The sequence below is a fragment of the Anomaloglossus baeobatrachus genome, chromosome 2 (genome assembly GCF_048569485.1).
Source record: "Anomaloglossus baeobatrachus isolate aAnoBae1 chromosome 2, aAnoBae1.hap1, whole genome shotgun sequence".
Lineage (NCBI taxonomy): Eukaryota > Metazoa > Chordata > Amphibia > Anura > Aromobatidae > Anomaloglossus > Anomaloglossus baeobatrachus.
In genome coordinates, this window is record NC_134354.1 from 501,271,380 (window position 1) to 501,290,108 (window position 18,729).

The 18,729-nt window shown below is 38.6% G+C and overlaps 1 protein-coding gene across 9 annotated transcripts in view; it reads right to left on the reverse strand.

Annotated features, from left to right (window-relative positions):
- DMD (dystrophin) overlaps window positions 1-18,729 on the reverse strand; it is a 4,177,531-nt gene that overhangs the window by 2,497,817 nt on the left and 1,660,985 nt on the right. For all 9 annotated transcript variants that reach the window (XM_075336500.1, XM_075336497.1, XM_075336505.1 and 6 more), the window contains 4 exons: window positions 16,922-17,163; window positions 8,238-8,418; window positions 1,987-2,132; window positions 599-811 (listed from right to left, as the gene is read on the reverse strand). In XM_075336500.1, coding sequence (XP_075192615.1) covers window positions 599-811; window positions 1,987-2,132; window positions 8,238-8,418; window positions 16,922-17,163 — 782 coding nt within the window. The remainder of the gene's footprint in view (window positions 1-598; window positions 812-1,986; window positions 2,133-8,237; window positions 8,419-16,921; window positions 17,164-18,729) is intronic.

Sequence of the window (18,729 nt, forward strand, 5' to 3'; positions counted from 1 at the left end):
ATCATATTGGGTATGAGCTATCTACATTCCATATCACTGATTTTTGATGTGTTCGGAACTACTGTGAAATCAGTTCTATATCTGCTGATTTTATTTATATCTGTGACCCCATACACATTGGAATTTATGGCCCCAATTCAGCAAAGCTTTCAGTCCAGAAAACTGTCATAAAATAATTTGAAAAGAAGCAAAATGTTTGCTCAAAGCAAGGCTTCACAAAATTTTTGCAACCTTTGCCACTTTGATGTCAATTTCAATCAGCCTTATGTAAATGGATGTAGCTGGGGGGTACATGACATGAAAAAGTATAGCGCTGTCTAATTCATGGCTTGCTGTGATGTATATATAGGCTCCTCTGACTCCACCATGCCACATCATCAAGACTGATGTGAAATACCGATCTTGATGTATCAGGTCCTATGTCATAAAGTTACTGAATTAGATACCCATAAAATTAATTTGGCCTTTAGTCTATGTCCATTAAGTTTTCCTATTACAAGCATAGAACTTTTAACCTTAAAAGTATTTCTTCTAAAGCAATATAAGAAATATAATCAAATTATCATTAATATGATATGGGATAAATAGCAAGACATACCTGGAACTGTCTATGTTTGTTGAGTAATTCGTCTAATTTTTGGCATTGCCCTGCTATCTGAGAAGATAAAAAATTCCAACGGCTTTGGGCTTGGTCAATTTCTGCCCAATACTTTTGTTTAACATCAGCAGGTGCTTTGCTAGATAACTCCTCTGCAGTTTTGCTGAGATAATTCATATCAGTTTGATGTTCCTGCAGGGAACTTTGTAAGGCCTGGTTAAAAAACAAAGAATAAAATGTAACATTACATAATAAAATAACTTTTCATATAAGTGTGAGAAAAATATACATATACTGTATACTACAAAGCTAACATGTGGAGACCAGATCATACAATCATTATAATCTCATTGAACATATAAGTCCAATACCATAGTCAACATGGTACAGCAACCTCAAATTTTCTATGACAGATATATATTAAGTACAAAGAACGTATCTATAGTTTCTGCTAAATATAACTGCAAGTATTTATGTCTAATCAGCTACTAGAGTATTATTAAGGTTGACCACTAATTCTAGTGGTATAATCAAGATCATGGTTGCTGTTCAAATTTATTCCAAACATGTTGAGAATGGGGCAGGACATTTGTTTGGCATCTTTTTAATGCTTCTATTAGTGCTCGGGAACACTGCCTTTGCCAAACTGTTATCAGGAAATGCACAATTTATTTAGAACATTGTTTGTTGTGGAAACCCTTTTTCCGGAAAAGCAAATTTGGGTTGAGACACAAGAGGTCTCCAGATCAGCCACTGTTGGTCAAACTAGGAGGAATGCAATGGAGACAAAAACATTCACAGCCACGTCTGCCAGCATTCAAGATTTGTGTGACCCTTCACAAAGGCCAGAGGTTTTTTCTTGTCCTAACAGAAAAAAATGGTTTCCATATATAACCACAAAATGATATGTAAGTTGAAGGAAAGCTAATTGATGCCTTTCCAATGGCCTTCAACAAGTTGTACTGAACATACAAAAACACTTAAAAATCAACCTAGATATATAGATATAAATTGTTTAAATGATAAATATAGAAAACTTTAAAATAGTAACCATAACAATTGATACAAAGGAGCAAAGGCCAAAAAAAAAATCAGTCCAGGACAGTTGCAATAGGAGAGGTAGCAAGGTAGCATTTTCATATCTTTTGCTGAGAGAAAGTTTCCACTTCTTCTGGTTCCCAATACATATACACCACTTCAACTGTGAATTAGATTTTTGTTTGTTTTATGTACAGTGTAGTAGTGGTTTAGATGACATGCTTAAGCTTCTAAGTTAATATTTTTGTTCATGTAGTTGTATCATGGTGCTGTAAGAAAAAATGATAGAACACAATAGGCACAGCAAATGACATAATGAGAGCGTTTGCCCAGATAGTTGACATACAAACCTTTAGCTCCCTGAGTCTGTGTTCCATAATTTCACATTCAGTAACAGTGACCTGAGGTAAAGCGAGTTTGGTTTCAGACTGCTGGATCCACTGAAGGATAGTGCTCATTTTCTCCTTGTAATGTGTTGGAGGTAAACTATCTAAAACTGATTAAAAAAAAATAATGACATTTAATTTATTCATTTAGAAAATGCATTTAACTTACTAAATAAAGTTATACTTTTAAATTTGGTGTTGAAATATGACTAAATCACAAATGAAGTTAATATGTATACAGTGTGTCCACCCATATCCTGTCCACCGCCATTAACTTGAGAACTTGAGACAGCTATAGGCGTAGAAGTGGTGTCTAGGTATAGTTGTTTTCCACCAGGTGGCCCTGTAGGTGGTTTCATTGTGTAACGCATGGATACTTTACTATACCTAGACACCACTTCTATGCCTATAGCTGCCGCCATTCTCAAGTTAATGGCAGTGGACAGGATATGGGTGGACACACTGTATAAGAATTTATTTGTGATTTCATAGATCGTTTTTTTTCCAATCAATCTGTATTCAGTTATACACAGATAAATAATGGTTAGGAGATCTCCAAATATTTGAGTATATTTCAAGTAAAAGGGATGGTTATTATTTTCTTCTATGTTTCTACACAACTACCATTTATATTCTTTCCACAGCATAAATAAGAAATTCTTATCTCTTAGAGGCCCTATTATTATTGAAGGAGAAGTCATAAGTCCTCTATTGTTTTTTACTTTTTGATTGTTGTGAGAGGAAGCTTTAATGGATGAGCTATTGGGCACATGCTGTGATGCTGTATTTAAAGTCTAAGGCACTGGGGCAGCTGAGTAGAGTGCTTGTCATTGACATTGAATTGAGTGGAAGGTGTATTCCTTCAATGGTTTTTATTTATTTTCAAAAACAGTGTAGGGCATGGGTCCCCAATTCCAGTCCTCAAGGGCCGCCAACAGTGCATGTTTTCAGGATTTCCTTAGTATTACACATGTGATAATTTAATCACCTGCACAGTTGATGATTCCAACACCCATGCAATGCTAAGGAAATCCTGAAAACATGCACTGTTGGTGGCCCTCGAGGACTGGAGTTGGGGAACTCTGGCGTAGGGTATGAACTGGGAACGTATGAGGCTATAGGAGGAAAAACTAGGGGTGGTGATTACTGCTACTTTAATCAATATCTTCCTCAATTGTGGTTATGTAGAGAGAAGAAACAAACTGTGTTCTCATGAAACGTGGGTGTCTGAGCGCTGGGGTCATTATTGATTAGACATTTATTTCCTATCATGTGAGAAGAAGATGAGCGAGCACTACCATGTTTGGGTGCTTGGTACTCACAATGAGCAGTCAGAAGCTTGGATGGGCTCAAGTCGTGTACAAATATAATTGACGTAAATGGGGAACTTGAGCGTTTTTACAGAAGATCTTCCTGAAAAATGCTTAAGTTTCCCTTTGACTTCCATTATACTTGATATATGAGTTGAGCCAGTCCGAGCGTCAAACTGCTTGTTACAAGTATGGTAGTGCTCATGTATCACTAAAGGTGATAATGGCCTATTTTGGGGAAGTCTCGTTAAATAGTTATAGTTAAAAATAATAATAATCTTTATTTTTATATAGTGCCATTCATTCCACAGTGCTTTATATACATCACCAACACTGTCCCCATTGGGGCTCACAATCTAAATTCCCTATCAGTATGTCTTTGCACTGTGGGAGGAAAATGGAGGAAACCCACACAAACATGTAGAGAACATTCAAATTCTTTGCAGATGTTGTCCTTGGTGGGATAGGAACCAGGAACACCAGTGCGGCAAGACTGCTGTGCTAACCACTGAGCCACCATGCCGCCCAATGAGTCATATAGTTAATGCCCTGTATGTAAGACATTACAGATTGGTAACCTGATAAAATAAGTGTGTTTTTGTTTACCTGCAATGTTAGTTTAAGCTTCAGCAGCTTTATTATTAGTCTGAGGAGCACGAAAGCTGAAGTACGACTTGCCCCTCTCTGTAATTAGTAGCTTCTGTCTGTAGAAATGTGCACTGAAAGCCTGGTGTGGGCGGAATCAGCTTTTTAAGCTCTGTTGCTTTGCTAAAACTAAAATTATGAATTGTGTCAGAATGGCTGCACCCAGTAATCTAAGTAATACATTGTTAGATTCAGAGTCTTCTTGCCTACTTCATGCTGCACTTAGATGAGGTAATAAAAACCTGGTAACAGATTCTCTTTAAGTAGACTAGTTTCACAAGTCACTGTAACATAAAATTTATATATTTTTCTATAAAATGACTTGTCCCTCAAAACATCATTTAAGCATTAACCTAATTCCTCTATGTTTAAAATCATTATGTTATTTATATGGAGCAACATTTAAAATGTTATCTTCTATATACTTTACCTGATCATATACCCTAATAGACCACTATGTAAAAAAAATTGGCACTTGCAAAAGAAATAAGTGTGCACTGTACAAATATTCTTTTTGCTATTCTCTTGCATTAGAGATCATGAATGTCTATTGTTAATGGGGCATCAATAAACCTTTCACAGTAGTTCTGCATCGTATTTTGTGCAAAATGTTTCTAGTGCTACAATTTGTATCTACAGAATCTATCTAATGTTGCCCCCAAAAAAGACAGGGTCTTATATTATTTTTTTATTTGAAACATGGGCTAGGGCTTATTTTCAGGTAATGCCTTATATTTTCCAATGAACAACAATCCACATTTATTCTTGACCAAAAAATCAACATTCCTTCAGATATACAGTATTCATGTCATCACATTTTGGAACATCAACATTTTGTTTTAATCCTAATACGGGTTCAGATGCACATTTTCTTATCTGATTTGCTATTCTCATGGTACAGAACCAGTCCTTTAGTGGTGGGTACATCCCATATATACAATAGTTTAAATTACCTGCTTACATGTATTATTCTCTATATACTGCTAAGTTTATCCAATGAAAAAAGCAGACACCTCGTAAAAGAGTCACACTTACCAGACCCCAAACAATTAGAGTTGGCAGGTGAATGGCCTCTTACAGAGTTTGGCTCCCCCTATTGACTGGAAGAAGTATCACTCAAGCGGAATGATACTGGTACCCAATCTGTTTGTGAGAGCTGCAGTGCAATGCAGCTAGAACAGTGAGACCTGACAATGACACAGATCTCTGTGTGTGAACCCTTCGCTATTGGAACATGACAATTGTAATATGTCTGGAGAGTGTGATTTTTTTTTTTTAAAGGGGTGTCTACTTTCTTTTGGGGATGTCTGCTTTCTTTGATGACGAGTCCTGCTGTATTCCTTAACTTATTTAGCTGTTTGGACCCTTTGTTATGGAACAGCAACTAGGGCTTATTTTTGGATTAGGGCTTATGTTTTAAGCAAAATAGGACTGGCTACTGGAGGAACCGCCAATAATACCAGTCCTGGCTGCATTTACCTGGATTGAACTCTGGAGCTCTCACCTGAACACCAGAGTGCAGCCTGGACTGAATTCAGGGTTTGCAGGACTGAATTGTGAGCGCCGACTGATTACACGGCAATTGCAGTTAAGTTCATGACAGCTGTGGACAGGCAGGACTGAACTCCAGAGCTCAGGTCACAGCTTCGGAGTTCAGTCCGGCCTGTTCGCAGCTGCCATGAACAGAACCACAATCAATGGGGAATCAGTCGGCACTTGCGGTTCAGTCCTGCAAACCCTGAGTTCAGTCCAGGCTGCACTCCGAAGCTCAGGTGAGAGCTCCAGAGTTCAATCCAGGTAACCGCAGCCAGGACTGGTATTACTGGTGGTTCCTCCTGTAGCCAGTCGGACACTGGTTTTAAATATACTAAACAAAGCCCCCAAAATCTTACTAGGGCTTATTTTCATGTTAGGTATTTTTTTCTGGGAAACAGGGTATCTGTAGCAATTCCATAAAGAAAGCTACCACTTTGTTTGTTGAAAAATTAATATGTTTTAAAATGTTTGGTATTTTTAAGACACCTGGTAGAATTACTGTATATTCTTCTATTGTAAAATAATTAAAAGTTTGCATAACTCACATATGATGAAAATATATAATTGGCTCAAATAGGCAAGTTTTAATAGAAAGAGTTCAGTCTGTAGAAGCATGTGTCACTGCATATATGTATAGGAATAATGCCATAATGCAAAGGGATACAGTACAAGATAAAGATAATTACTAATTAAATAATCATGAAAATGTGGCATTAACACTAATTAAATTGAGCCATCACACTTATGAACAATGTTAAATTGCTGCTTTTGTGTGCAGCTACAAAATGGAAAGATGGCTTGGCAAAGCTTTTGCATATCAAACCTGCCTTCCTATAAAATCGCCTTTCATTAAGAATTCTTTTTTTCTCATTTAAATGCTAGTTCATCTGCAAAGCATATTTTAAATTATAATTTTTGGTGCGTATGAAACATTATTTTTTTTTTTTTCATTTAACCTTTAGGAATAAAATGCACAAGGCCTATTTTCCAACTATCACTGTTTTCTAACTAAAGATGAGCAAACCCAAACTGTAAAGTTCGGAGTTTGTATTGAACATGGACTTGAACATGAACAACTCAATCAAGCATTACTGTGCCCAAGTACACTCAGTGCTCGGCCCACTGCGAGCAGCTTGCAGTCTCTGAATGGTCTCACTGGTGGGTAAAACATCATATTTGGACATAGGTTGTAAAAAAAACTTCCATTGGAGTTTGGGCTCCGGGATCAAGTTCAGGTTAAGTCCGGGTCACAAACTGAACTTTATCTAAAGTCACGTTAAACCCGGCGAACCTGAAGATCCATGGGTCCTCTCACCTCTATTTCTGACAGACTCACTTAAGGCCCTGTCACACACAGAGATACATTTTTGGCAGATCTGTGGTTGCAGTGAAATCATGGACATATTGTTCCATTTGTGCACAGCCACAAACCTGGCACTCATTGTCCACAATTTCACTGTAACTATAGATCTGCCACAGATTTATCTCTGTGTGGGACAGGGCCTTTAGTTGTGTGTAATGGAAAATTATCTACTGCTTACAAATTACTGAAAAATAGAGGTAAAGGAACTTGTGAGGAAGAAGAAAAATATGAAAAAGATCGTACATTGATATTTTTTCTGCAATCTCTATTACATGAAGTTGACACACTTATATAAATGCATTTGTATACACTATATTAGGAGATTCTGATATCATAAAGCATTATGGTGGTTCAGTGGTTGGCACTGTTAGGGTAGTTTCACATTTGCTTTGTTTTGACGGAAACGGGACCTGTCATAAATGCAGTACAGTTCATTTATTTACAGTGGAAGCGCGACACCATGCTATTGTATGGTTCATACACAATCGCATTTGTCCGCATGATGTCGCACTTCCACTGTAAATAAATGAACTGTACTGCATTTGTGACGGGTCCCGTTTCCATAAAAAAAACGCTAATGTGAAACTACCCTTACTTTGCAGTGTTGGTGTCCTGGGTGTAAATACCACCAAGGACAACATCTACAAAGAGTTTGTGTGGATTGTGTGGTTTTCCTTCAGATACTCTAGTTTCCTCCCACACTCTAAACACATGATATGATAGGGCATTATATAACAAAGGGATTAAGAACAAAATAATAGAATATAATATACAAGATAATAAAAGGGATAAGTAAATGATGAAAACAAAAAATAAAGGGAAATAAAGAAAATGAAAAATATTGTAGAGTCATACTATATACTACCACAGTCAGTATGCCATTAAATAACAGGTGTTTTACACTTAAATGTACCCATGCCTTTTCTAACATCCAGTGTTCTAATTTTTGTTTGCACAATTATGGAACAAAAACAAAGAAGGATGTTACCATTTGGCAGGGTTGTGCAGTTCTTAAATTTCATTTCATAGCTTGTTTCTTTGCATTTAGTAATTCTCAAGAGCTTAGAGAAATAGGAAAATACCAACTCTAAATGCCCCACATCTTCTAATTCCAATTTCCTAAATAAAAACTGGTTCTTTAATAAATTATTAAATGCAGAAGCATAAATAAATAATAACACAACACACATTACAAATGTTATTGAACAACCACATTAAAATTAACAAAATGTTTGTACTGTTATCTTTAGCATATAATTTAACGGTGATGTATCACAATGCACAACTCAGATCAATCATTTTAAAATCATAGTGGGCAACACTTTTTAATAGCTATGGTTCCATATGCTTGGAGCACTTACTGTTCTGAAGCTGTTTTTCTCTAGATTGCAAGTTGGAAAGAACTTGATTATAGTGGTTGAGAAAGGCTGCTACATCTGCATCCAGAAACATTGGCCCTTGATCCTTTTCTTTCAGTTGTTTTCCCTGAACTTGCAAGGATTCAATTGTAGGCTTAAGAGCTGACAGACGGCCAACTTCATCCTGTTTCCCAAATGACAAAAACCAAACAAACAAAAAAACACATTTATAGCAATATAATGAAGAATTAATGAGAACATGTCACATTGAACATGCAGTCTATTCTGCAAAAAGAATCTTATAGAGCAGCATAAAGTAAACATTGATATATTGGTTTGTGGGAAAAGATTCAGTATAACTTGTAATCATTGAAGTTTATCTTCAGGCTGTCAATCAATGATGAATACTGCCCCTTTGACTTTAGCTGGGATTTTAATGAATAAAATACAAATAAAACTCAATTTTCTCCAATAAACCTATATATCAATTTCTTCAGCTCCTCCTAATGATCAAGCTATAAAGGTATCAGTCTAATGACCTTGTATAGCTCATGCTGTTTTCAAGGTCATAATTGCCATAATTATCTTTTCAGGGTAATAGGTCGCAGGAACTTAAATTCTCCCTGTGAGATTTCTTCATAAAAGCCTTTATGTAGATGTCACAATATTGTTTTTCTGTTTTTACATTCCAAACTATATTGTATGATGTATTATAGCTTGATTTCTTACATTGCTATGAGGTCACACACTTTTGGCTTATGACATCTATTCTATTTAAGTGATATCTCATAAAATATGCCAAGTGTGAAGAAATTTGTATCTTTGTTCTGTGCCCACCAAAATGTAAAGTTGGTTAATCCTTCATGTTTTTATCAAATCTATTAAGCTGGCAGCAAGAAAATAGAGCCCTTTTTTACAGATCTACACTAGCTCATTGCCTTTTTATTACATTTCTGCATTTAACTTTTATGAACCATCAGCTTTAATATAATTACCCCTTTTTTCTATTATATCAATGTAGTCTACGGTGTTTGAATTTTTTTTTACTCATAGATCATTTTTTACATTATTGTCATAATGTCACTGTAGTATTTGTTTCTTGGCTGTGTAACATTGTGCCAATCCTCCTTTATAAATTTAGAGATAGTAAAGATAATCCGATGTTCTTAAATTTTAATTCTCAAAGTTTGACAAATTTGTTGCAAACATTTGATTTGCAAAGAAAAGATTTGTGTAATGCTCTGAGATTTTTTGATCTGGTTCCAATGACTTTCAAACTATTTTAAACAAAGACTTAATAAGGTCAAAGTGCCCTCACCATAGAAACAGATGGAACCTGGTAGTAACCATATGATTTTAATAACACTGACACACTTTTCATGTTATTATAATAATAAAAACAAAAATAGTCCAAAAATTAATCTTCTTTAGGGTAAGTTCACACAGTGCGATTTTTGCGGCGTTTTTGTGCAGTTTTCGGATGCGTTTTTGCTCAGAAAACTGCATGACTTTGCTTCCCCAGCAAAGTCTATGAGTTTTCATTTTTGCTGTCTGCACACAGCGTTTTTTTTCAGCTGCGTTTTTGTGGTGCCACAAAAACGCAGCATGTCAATTATTCCCGCGTTTTTCACTGCGCTTTTCATCCATTGAGTGCAATGGGATGTTGAAAGACGCAATGAGAAACGCAAATAGGTGCGTTTTGGTGCATTTCTAAGAGCAAAAACGCAGCTATAAATGCAGGAGGTGGGTAGTAAAGTGACATGTACAGGAAGAGGATTCCTTCTGTCAGTAAACACAGAAGCATGAATCCTCCCAGTACCATCACCGCCGCTTCCAACTCCAGTCCTGTGCATGTCTGCTGCCGTGCGGCGTCATGTACGGGCAGGAGGTGGAAGCGGCTGCGAAAACAAAAGTGAACAGTAGAAAAAAAAATGTCATACTCACCTGTCTGCAGGGTCCCGATGACATGCCCGCTCCCAGCTCCTCCTCCCGGTACCGCCGCTCCGGGTGTGTGCAGTCTCCCCGGGTACGTATGCCTGCAGGATGCAGGACCTGGCGATGGATCACCTGATGCAGTCCCCTGACGCATCAGCTGATCGTAAGTCTCGGGGTGACGCCAGCGGCCGGCCGGTGTAACCTATCAGCGGATGCGTCAGGAGACTTCATCCCTGATTACCGGCAGCTCCTGCAGCGATCAGACGGGATCAGACTCCGCTCCAGGAGCTGCCGGTAATCAGCACATGAGTATTTTTTTTTTTTTTGCACTGATGCATCTGCTGATTGTATAAACGGCTTTTATACAATCAGCTGATGTGTGATGTGATTCAGGCACTTGAACCTGACACATCATCTGATCGTTTTGCCTTCCAGCAAACCGATCAGATGATATTGGATGCAAATTGGACGGCGCGGGACCCTGACCCAGGATTACTGCAGAGGGGGGTTCTTTATTTCAATAAAGATGGAGTCACTAATTGTGTTGTGTTTTATTTCTAATAAAAATATTTTTCTGTGTGTTGTGGGTTTTTTTATCTTTACTAGAAATTCATGGTGACCATGCCTAATATTGGCGTGACACCATGAATTTCGGGCTTAGGGCCAGCTGATAATATACAGCTAGCCCTAACCGCATTATTACCCAGTGAGCCACCCAGCATCAGGGCAGCTGGAAGAGTTGGATACAGCGCCAGAAGATGGTGTTTCTATGAAAGCGCCATTTTCTTGGGTGGCTGCGGACTGCAATTCACAGTGGGTGTGCCCAGAAAGCATGGGCACCCTGGACTGTGGATTCCAATCCCCAGCTGCCTAGTTGTACCTGGCTGGACACAAAAATTAGGCGAAGCTCACGCCATTTTTTTTTTAATTATTTCATGAAATTCATGAAATAATTAAAAAAAAGGCTTCTCTATATTTTTGGTTCCCAGCCGGGTACAAATAAGCAGCTGGGGGTTGGGGGCAGCCCGTACCTGCCTGCTGTACCCGGATAGCATACAAAAATATGGCGAAGCCCACGTCATTTTTTTGTTTGGGGGGCAAAGAAATCCTGCATACAGTCCTGGAAGGAGGTTGCTGAGCCTTGTAGTTCGACAGCTGCTGTCTGCTCTCCTGCATACACTATTGGATGGAGGATGCTGAGCCTTGTAGTTCGACAGCTGCTGTCTGCTCTCCTGCATACACTATTGGATGGAGGATGCTGAGCCTTGTAGGTCTGCTCCCCCTGACTCTCCCTCCAGCATACAGTCCTGGATGGAGCATGCTGAGCCTTGTAGTTCTTCAGCTGCTGTCTGCTCTCCTGCATGCACTATTGGATGGAGTATGCTGAGCCTTGTAGTTCGGCAGCTGACTGCTCTCCTGCATACACTAGTGGAGAATGAAGAACATATTGAAGAAGGAAATAACATCAGACCTTTTTTTTTTTTGTTCACTGATAAAAAACGCATAAAGACGCAGTGAGCAAAACGCAGTAAAAAAGCGCACCAAATCGCAGCAAAACACGTGCGTTTTTTGCTGCGTTTTTTGACGCGGGTGCGTTTTTGTGCGGTTTTTGCATAAAAAAACGCACAAAAACGCAGCGTCAAAAAAACGCAGTGTGTGAACCAAGCCTTAGACTGACTCAAAATTGTGCTGTTAATCACAGATAACAGCATCCTGCTGTGATGAGTACATTGCCATAAGTTACATAATACCCTTCATTCCACTCATACCCTTGGTGGAGGAAAAGGAAGCTAATTCTGGCCTGCAATTGATAGTCTTCTCTCAACACAGCTGATGTGAGGGGTGGTGCTTCTACTGCTAATGCCTAAGACACACGGAGACTCGGACCAATATTAGCCTATGTGCCAACACCCATGAGCGATTACTTTCTTGGCCCCAATTGGACTGAGGAAAAATCGCAGTATGCTGCGATTGTAATACGAGACTTTTTCTCTCGCACCCATTCAAGTCTATGGGGTGAGAGAAAGATCGCACTGCACTCACAGTACACAGTTGTACCGTGAGTGCTGGACGAGAATGGCAATAGCCGGCTACGGAGGAGTTGAGGGAGATAAATCCCTCCATCCCCTCCTCCCTGCTGGCCCACCCCTCCTCAGTGCTGGCCTTCCCCTCCTCAGTGCTGGCCCATCCCCCACAGCTGAGGTCTGATCGCATGATTGGACTTCAGTCACAGTGACACTCGAATGACACTTGGCTCCTGCTGTGCTGCTAGCGTGAGCCAAGTGTCATGCGAGGATCGCATTAGTCCCCGTGTGGCCCCAGCCTAATAACAACTTCCACATTCAATCTAGATTATTGTTTCAAAGTTTTAGGGATTTCTCTTCAGGTTACTGTTACTGAGCTATAAACTCTTATATCAACTCAAAATTTTAAATCAACCTAAATAATATAATAATCCCTTGAGATAGCCTGCACTATACTATGTGATGTGATAATTGCTAGACACTATGGGAAAACCTGTTCTTGATATCATGTCAACCATCTGTGGCTGAGGCAATCTTCTGCAATGCTTAGAAATTTGTCAGTCTTTTTTGGGATTAAAGGGTACTTTACACGCTGCGACATCGCTAGCGATCTCGTTAGCGATGTGACATTCTAGATCGCAAGTGCGATCTTTTGGGATCGCACATAGGTCATTTTACGCATGTGCGATCTCAAAAGATCGCACTTGCGATTTAGAATTTCACATCGCTAACGAGATTGCTAGCGATGTCGCAGTGTGTAAAGTACCCTTTACGCAAAAGCCAAATTGGTCAAAATCTCTGGAACCTACAAATTTTATAAAAATCTACTTAATTTTGATGCACAGCAAATCAATCTGCTCATTTCTAATTGTGATTAGGTGTGCAAATCCATAGAAGTTTAGTTTGGCGGGTTAGGCCAGATTTTCCATAAAGTTCGGTTTGGGACGTAGACTTGACTTGAACCCTAAGGCTATGTGCGCACGTTGCGTAATTTCATGCGTTTTTGCTGCATATTGCACTGCAACGTAAACACATGTGTCCTGCATCCCTAGCACATTCTATGAAGATTGTGCATAATCCATCCGCACGTTGCATTTGAGAGCACAGAGATTTGCATGCTGAAATTTTGATCCAAATCGCTGCGCTCAAAAAAGTAACATGTCACTTATTTTGTGCGCTTTGGATGCTGCTCCCACTCTGTCTATGGGAGAGGCAGCATCCAGAGCGCATGAAATCGGCATCTATTCTACAGACACACTGCATCCATTACGCAGTGTTTCTGCAGTGATTTGAAGTGCACATGCACTGCAAATCGCTGCAGATTTTTCAGCATGGACACTAGTCAACGTGCGCACATAGCCCAATGGAAGTTACTTATTGGACAGTTCGCCAGTCCACCCACATGCAGCCATAAACAGAGCACTTCCAGGGATGGGTGGGGGGGTTTCCTTATATTTCTACACAATACAGCCGATAATACTGTTCTTACCCCTAGTGTGAGCTGTTCTAACACTGTAAGTGTCTCACACTATGCTGAGCACCGAGGTTAACCAAGCACAGTGATACTCATGCGAGTGGTTTGTATACGTAAAGCATCCAAACTTCGAATTCAAACTTTTTATTGTAAGGTCTATATTTGACAAGAAGTCAAACACCGAACCTCGGGTCCACTCATCTCTACTTGTGATCTTTTGTAATGATGTCCCGCTTATTTTACTTTTGTGTCCTTTTTTGATAATTTTACATATATAATTACAATTTTGGGACTGATTCAATGTACATATGCCATATTTTTGACCTTCAAGAGGATGGGTAAGGATTGAAAATAACTGTAAAGTTTTCTGAAACATTAGATGCTTTAGAAAAAGTTAAAACAGAAAAAAGAGAAAAATAGATTACAAAAGTAGACTTGTTTTTTGTCATCCACTTAAAGTATCTACATTGCCCATGAACTTACTGTACTAAGTGGCTCCATATGCATTTTATCTAACTTATTTAACTTATGTACATTGTCATGACAAAAAATAATGAAAAATATAGCAGTTACTACAATCCTTTATGTGCCTTTTTCTCAAGCAGTTGGTGACTAATATAGTTGTGTGTCAAGCATTTTACAAGCATAGCAGAGATTTCAGAGATATACACCAATAGACTTGCTGCCAAAGATATCCTACCAATAAGTTTCTATGACTGGATCTGTGCCACTGATCATGAAGTTCATGAAAGTGCTATAATTTAAAGTTTATTCCAAACTGTAAAACCGTCTACAGATATGTCATAAGACTGATCTCTGGAGCCATTATTTTGTCCATTTCCAGGATATATGACTAACGCTACCAGACTTTATTCGTCAGCCTTCTTTGCAGCACAATAAAATGTGTCTGTGTTTGACACAACAAGAGAGAATAAGCTGTATTGTAGCATTTATGCAGGATATGGAACATTTAACGGTGTTTGACTTAATCTTTATCTTCTTTGAACAACATGAAGCTAATAGCAATGAGGATAGCTTGGCATGATGTTGATAAGTTGCCCCATCAAATTAAAACCGAAAATTAACTCCTTAATGACCGATGATGTACTATGTAAGTCACGAATTGTCTCCTTACGTTTGATGCAGGCTTGCATGCAGAGCCCGCATCTTTCCCTCCCCATGTCAGCTAATTTAATCAGCCATGTGATTCTTACTGCCACAGATGGAGCAGCACTCTGGCTGCAACTGTTAACCTGTTCAATGCCATTGTCAATCTCTGACAGCGACATTTAACGCTGGCAGGGGAGCATGCTGTTCTGACTCCACATTGGCACTTTTACAATGCTGATGAGTTGTCATGACCTCCAGGGGTCAGCTTATGTTTTCTCAGTACTTCTATAAAAACCAGACTGTGGCTTGCATTCATAGGAGACTGTGCTTTATTCTATGTGTATAAAATAGGCGATCAGACTACTGCAGGTTCATATTCTCCTAAAAGGACTGTTAAGTAGAGGACAAAGTGCAAAGAAAGAAAAAAAATGTTTTAAAAAGTAAAAAATATTTAAAAAAATCACCCCTTTTACCACATTAATAATAAAGTAAAAAATGCAATGATTGGGTATTGCTGCATTCATAAAAGGTCAATCTATTAAAATGTAAAATAAATGTATCTGATTGGTAAACAGCGTAATGAGAAACGAAATCAAAACTTTGGCCCCCACAACAATAGAAAAAAATTTAATAACAGGCTATTAAAACATGGTATATACCCTAAAATAATATTAATAAAAACCTCAGCTTGGGGTGCTGATTAGCAACCCCTCACACAGCACCATATTCAGAAAATTGTGAACATTGCGGCCCTTGGAGAGTCGCGACACAATCAAAGAATTTCTGATTTTTTTTCGCCACCTAAATAAAACAAAAACTGTAGTTGTTTTGTATCTACCTAATAATACTGACCTAGAGAAACATAAGTTTTATGGTAAAATGAACTCTGGAAATAAAAACCCAAAAAACTATTGCAGAATTTCACTCTTTTGATATTTTTTCCTCTTACCGTTACTTGCTATGGTAAAATGGATGATGCAATTCCAAAGTACAACTTATTCCACAAAAACAAGCCTTCCCATGATGTTATTGGCGGAAAAATATAAAAGCTATTGCTCTTGGAATAAAGGAAGGAAAAAACAAAAGAGCAAAATAGAAAAATGGCCCGGTCAAAAAGGTCACTTAGAGATTTCACTATATAGTCCTTTTATTATTGTCATGTGGGTTGCACAGAGGATTGCTAGTACTGGTTTAAGCTAAATCCACATTGTATTTTTCCCATACAGTTATCAGTATAATGCAGAAACAAAAAAAAATGTCTAGTTGTAAACTGTTCTCTATAAATAAATCTCTTTATCATTCTTTTACAGTCTACATAGTCTAAATGAGCTCAAGTTTTCTACCCAGTTAGTCACATAATTGCTAATTACTTACCTGTATGGCAGAATTTGCCTGGGCTGAACAGACCCAAACTAGCTGTGCCACTAACTAACATTACTACATGAAGAATTTAAGTAGCACTCATGGTTGCACCAATTACAGTGCTGCCTTCACTATTCTATCAGTTTGGACTACTCTGATAAAATACTTAAGTCTGTTACTCATCAATGGTCGTATCAGTCACATGATGTAATAATGTCACTTGGCAATCAGAAGACAGAGCACTGACATTGTAGAAATAGAACTAGCTCAGACGTCCAGGAGGTATATATGCAGTGATTTTGTTTTATGATGGGCAGTGGAGGTTGACCCAGTAGTGGATAATCAACTTGATCCATACTCCCTAAAAATTGCCCTTTCATGTAGGAACAGAAAACTCTCATCATTAGTGTAGTAATATGCTTCAAATATGCAAAACATTACCTAGAATATTATGAGCATTATTTTTTCCTATACTAAGGAAAAATTAATAAAACGTGTCAGATGTTACCAGAGTGATATCTCACTGAACATAATGGCAAGTTGTAGCCAAACAAAAACATGGTTTAATTATTATTACATTTTGGTCAGATAAGTTGAGAAAACATCTCGAGTAATCACTACATTTGTGCTTGTCAGTATTGGCTCCCAACAGATATTGTGACTACATGAGAAACTTTGATTGATGTTTAGAAACCAGTGACAGAATCCTTTGTAAGTTTCACAATGTTCATGCAAATTATGTGAAACGGGAAAAATAAATACCTGCACATAATGTCACTCACCTTGCATTTTTGTAACTGTGTTTTGACTGTTCCTGCGTCGGAGGCTGTTATAGATTGTGCTTTTAGCCAGTTTTCAGCTGTAATTGCTGTCTGTTCCAATTGTTGTAACTGGGAGTAAAAGGCAATAATGCTATTTTGATATTCCAGCCAAGAAAGTCTCTCGCTCAGTAGCTGACAGAAATCTGTCCACCGGCTGTTCAGATGTTGAGAAGACTGTTTGATGCTGTCTGCATTAAGGCCATCTAAAAATGAAGCATACATAACATCATTATAAACAATTTTCAGAAATCTTCAAAGTTCTTATGGATAAAAGAAGCTGTATAGGTTTGTAGTTAGCTGTGACCTTTCTTTCTTAAGAAAGCAAGGCATTTAGGAGTACTAAGTGAAGTTGCAATATGGGATAAACATCTGTAATTTGCACCATCCATATTTCAAACCAACTCTAAATTGAATATTAGCATATCTATCTATCTATCTATCTGTCTGTCTGTCTGTCTGTCTGTCTATCTATCTATCTATCTATCTATTGATCATCTATCTAACTTTTCTCCTCATACAGTCAGCCTAAGAGTTTGCCTTTACATTCCTCATAACCTGGAACTTCCTTCCTCAGCTCATCAAATTGTACACCACAATTGAAGCCTTCAAACAAAACCTTAAAACCTATTTCATTACTAATGCCTTCAACCATCAATTCAGTTGCTGGTGCTTTAAAATACATTAAAGTATTAAAATAATAATAATAACAGCTATTAGATTATAAGTCACAACTGCCAGATCACTAGTTGGTGCTGGTCTCCATTGTGCTTTGAGTTCTTCCAAAGCACATAAGGTGTTGTAATATACCCTGAGGATGTGCAGAGATTCAACAAGCTGCTTTCTGCAGATGACTGATGGTGATTTTGTCAAAATTGAGTTGTTGTTAGTGCTTACCGAGGATCTTGGGGATTGGATCTAACGTGCCGATAATTGGTTGTTCTCAAACCATTGGTTTGTGCCATAGTGTTCGATTTTCAGGTCTAAATCTTTTTTAGACTTTACCACTCATTTTTCCTTGACCCTCCTATCTCTAGATATTTCTAAAGGGTGCTTTACATGCTGCGACATCGCTAACGATATATCGTCGGGGTCACGTCGCTAGTCACGCACATCCGGCGTCGTTAGCGACATCGCAGCATGTAACACCAAGGAGCGACGATCAAGGATCGCAAAAACGTCAAAAATTGTTGATCGTTGACACGTCGCTCCTTTTCATAATATCATTGGTGCGGCATGCCGCAAGTTGTTCCTCGTTTCTGCGGCATCACACATCACTATGTGTGACACCGCAGGAACGAGGAACATCACCTTACCTGCATCCACCGGCAATGAGGAAAGAAGGAGGTGGGCGGCATGTTCTGGCCACTCATCTCCGCCTCTCCTCTGCTATTGGACGGCTGCCGTGTGATGTCGCTGTGATGCCGCACAAGCCGCCCCCTTAGAAAGGAGACGGATCGCCGGCCATAGCGATGTCGCAGGGAAGGTAAGTCCATGTGATGGGTGTAAGCGATGTTGTGCGCCACGGGCAGCAATTTGCCCATGACACACAAACGACGGGGGTGGGTACGCACGCTAGCAATATCTGTAACGATATCACAGCGTGTAAAGTGGGCTTTAGTTGATGATCAACAACCTCTTGTATGTTGGAGGCCAGTACTTTTTCCATTTCTAGGCAAAAGTCATACATTAAATTCACGTTTATTTTCAACAACCTTTCCACTGTGTGCTCTCATTAATTGGCAGTTAAAAATTTTCATAAATGTTACCTT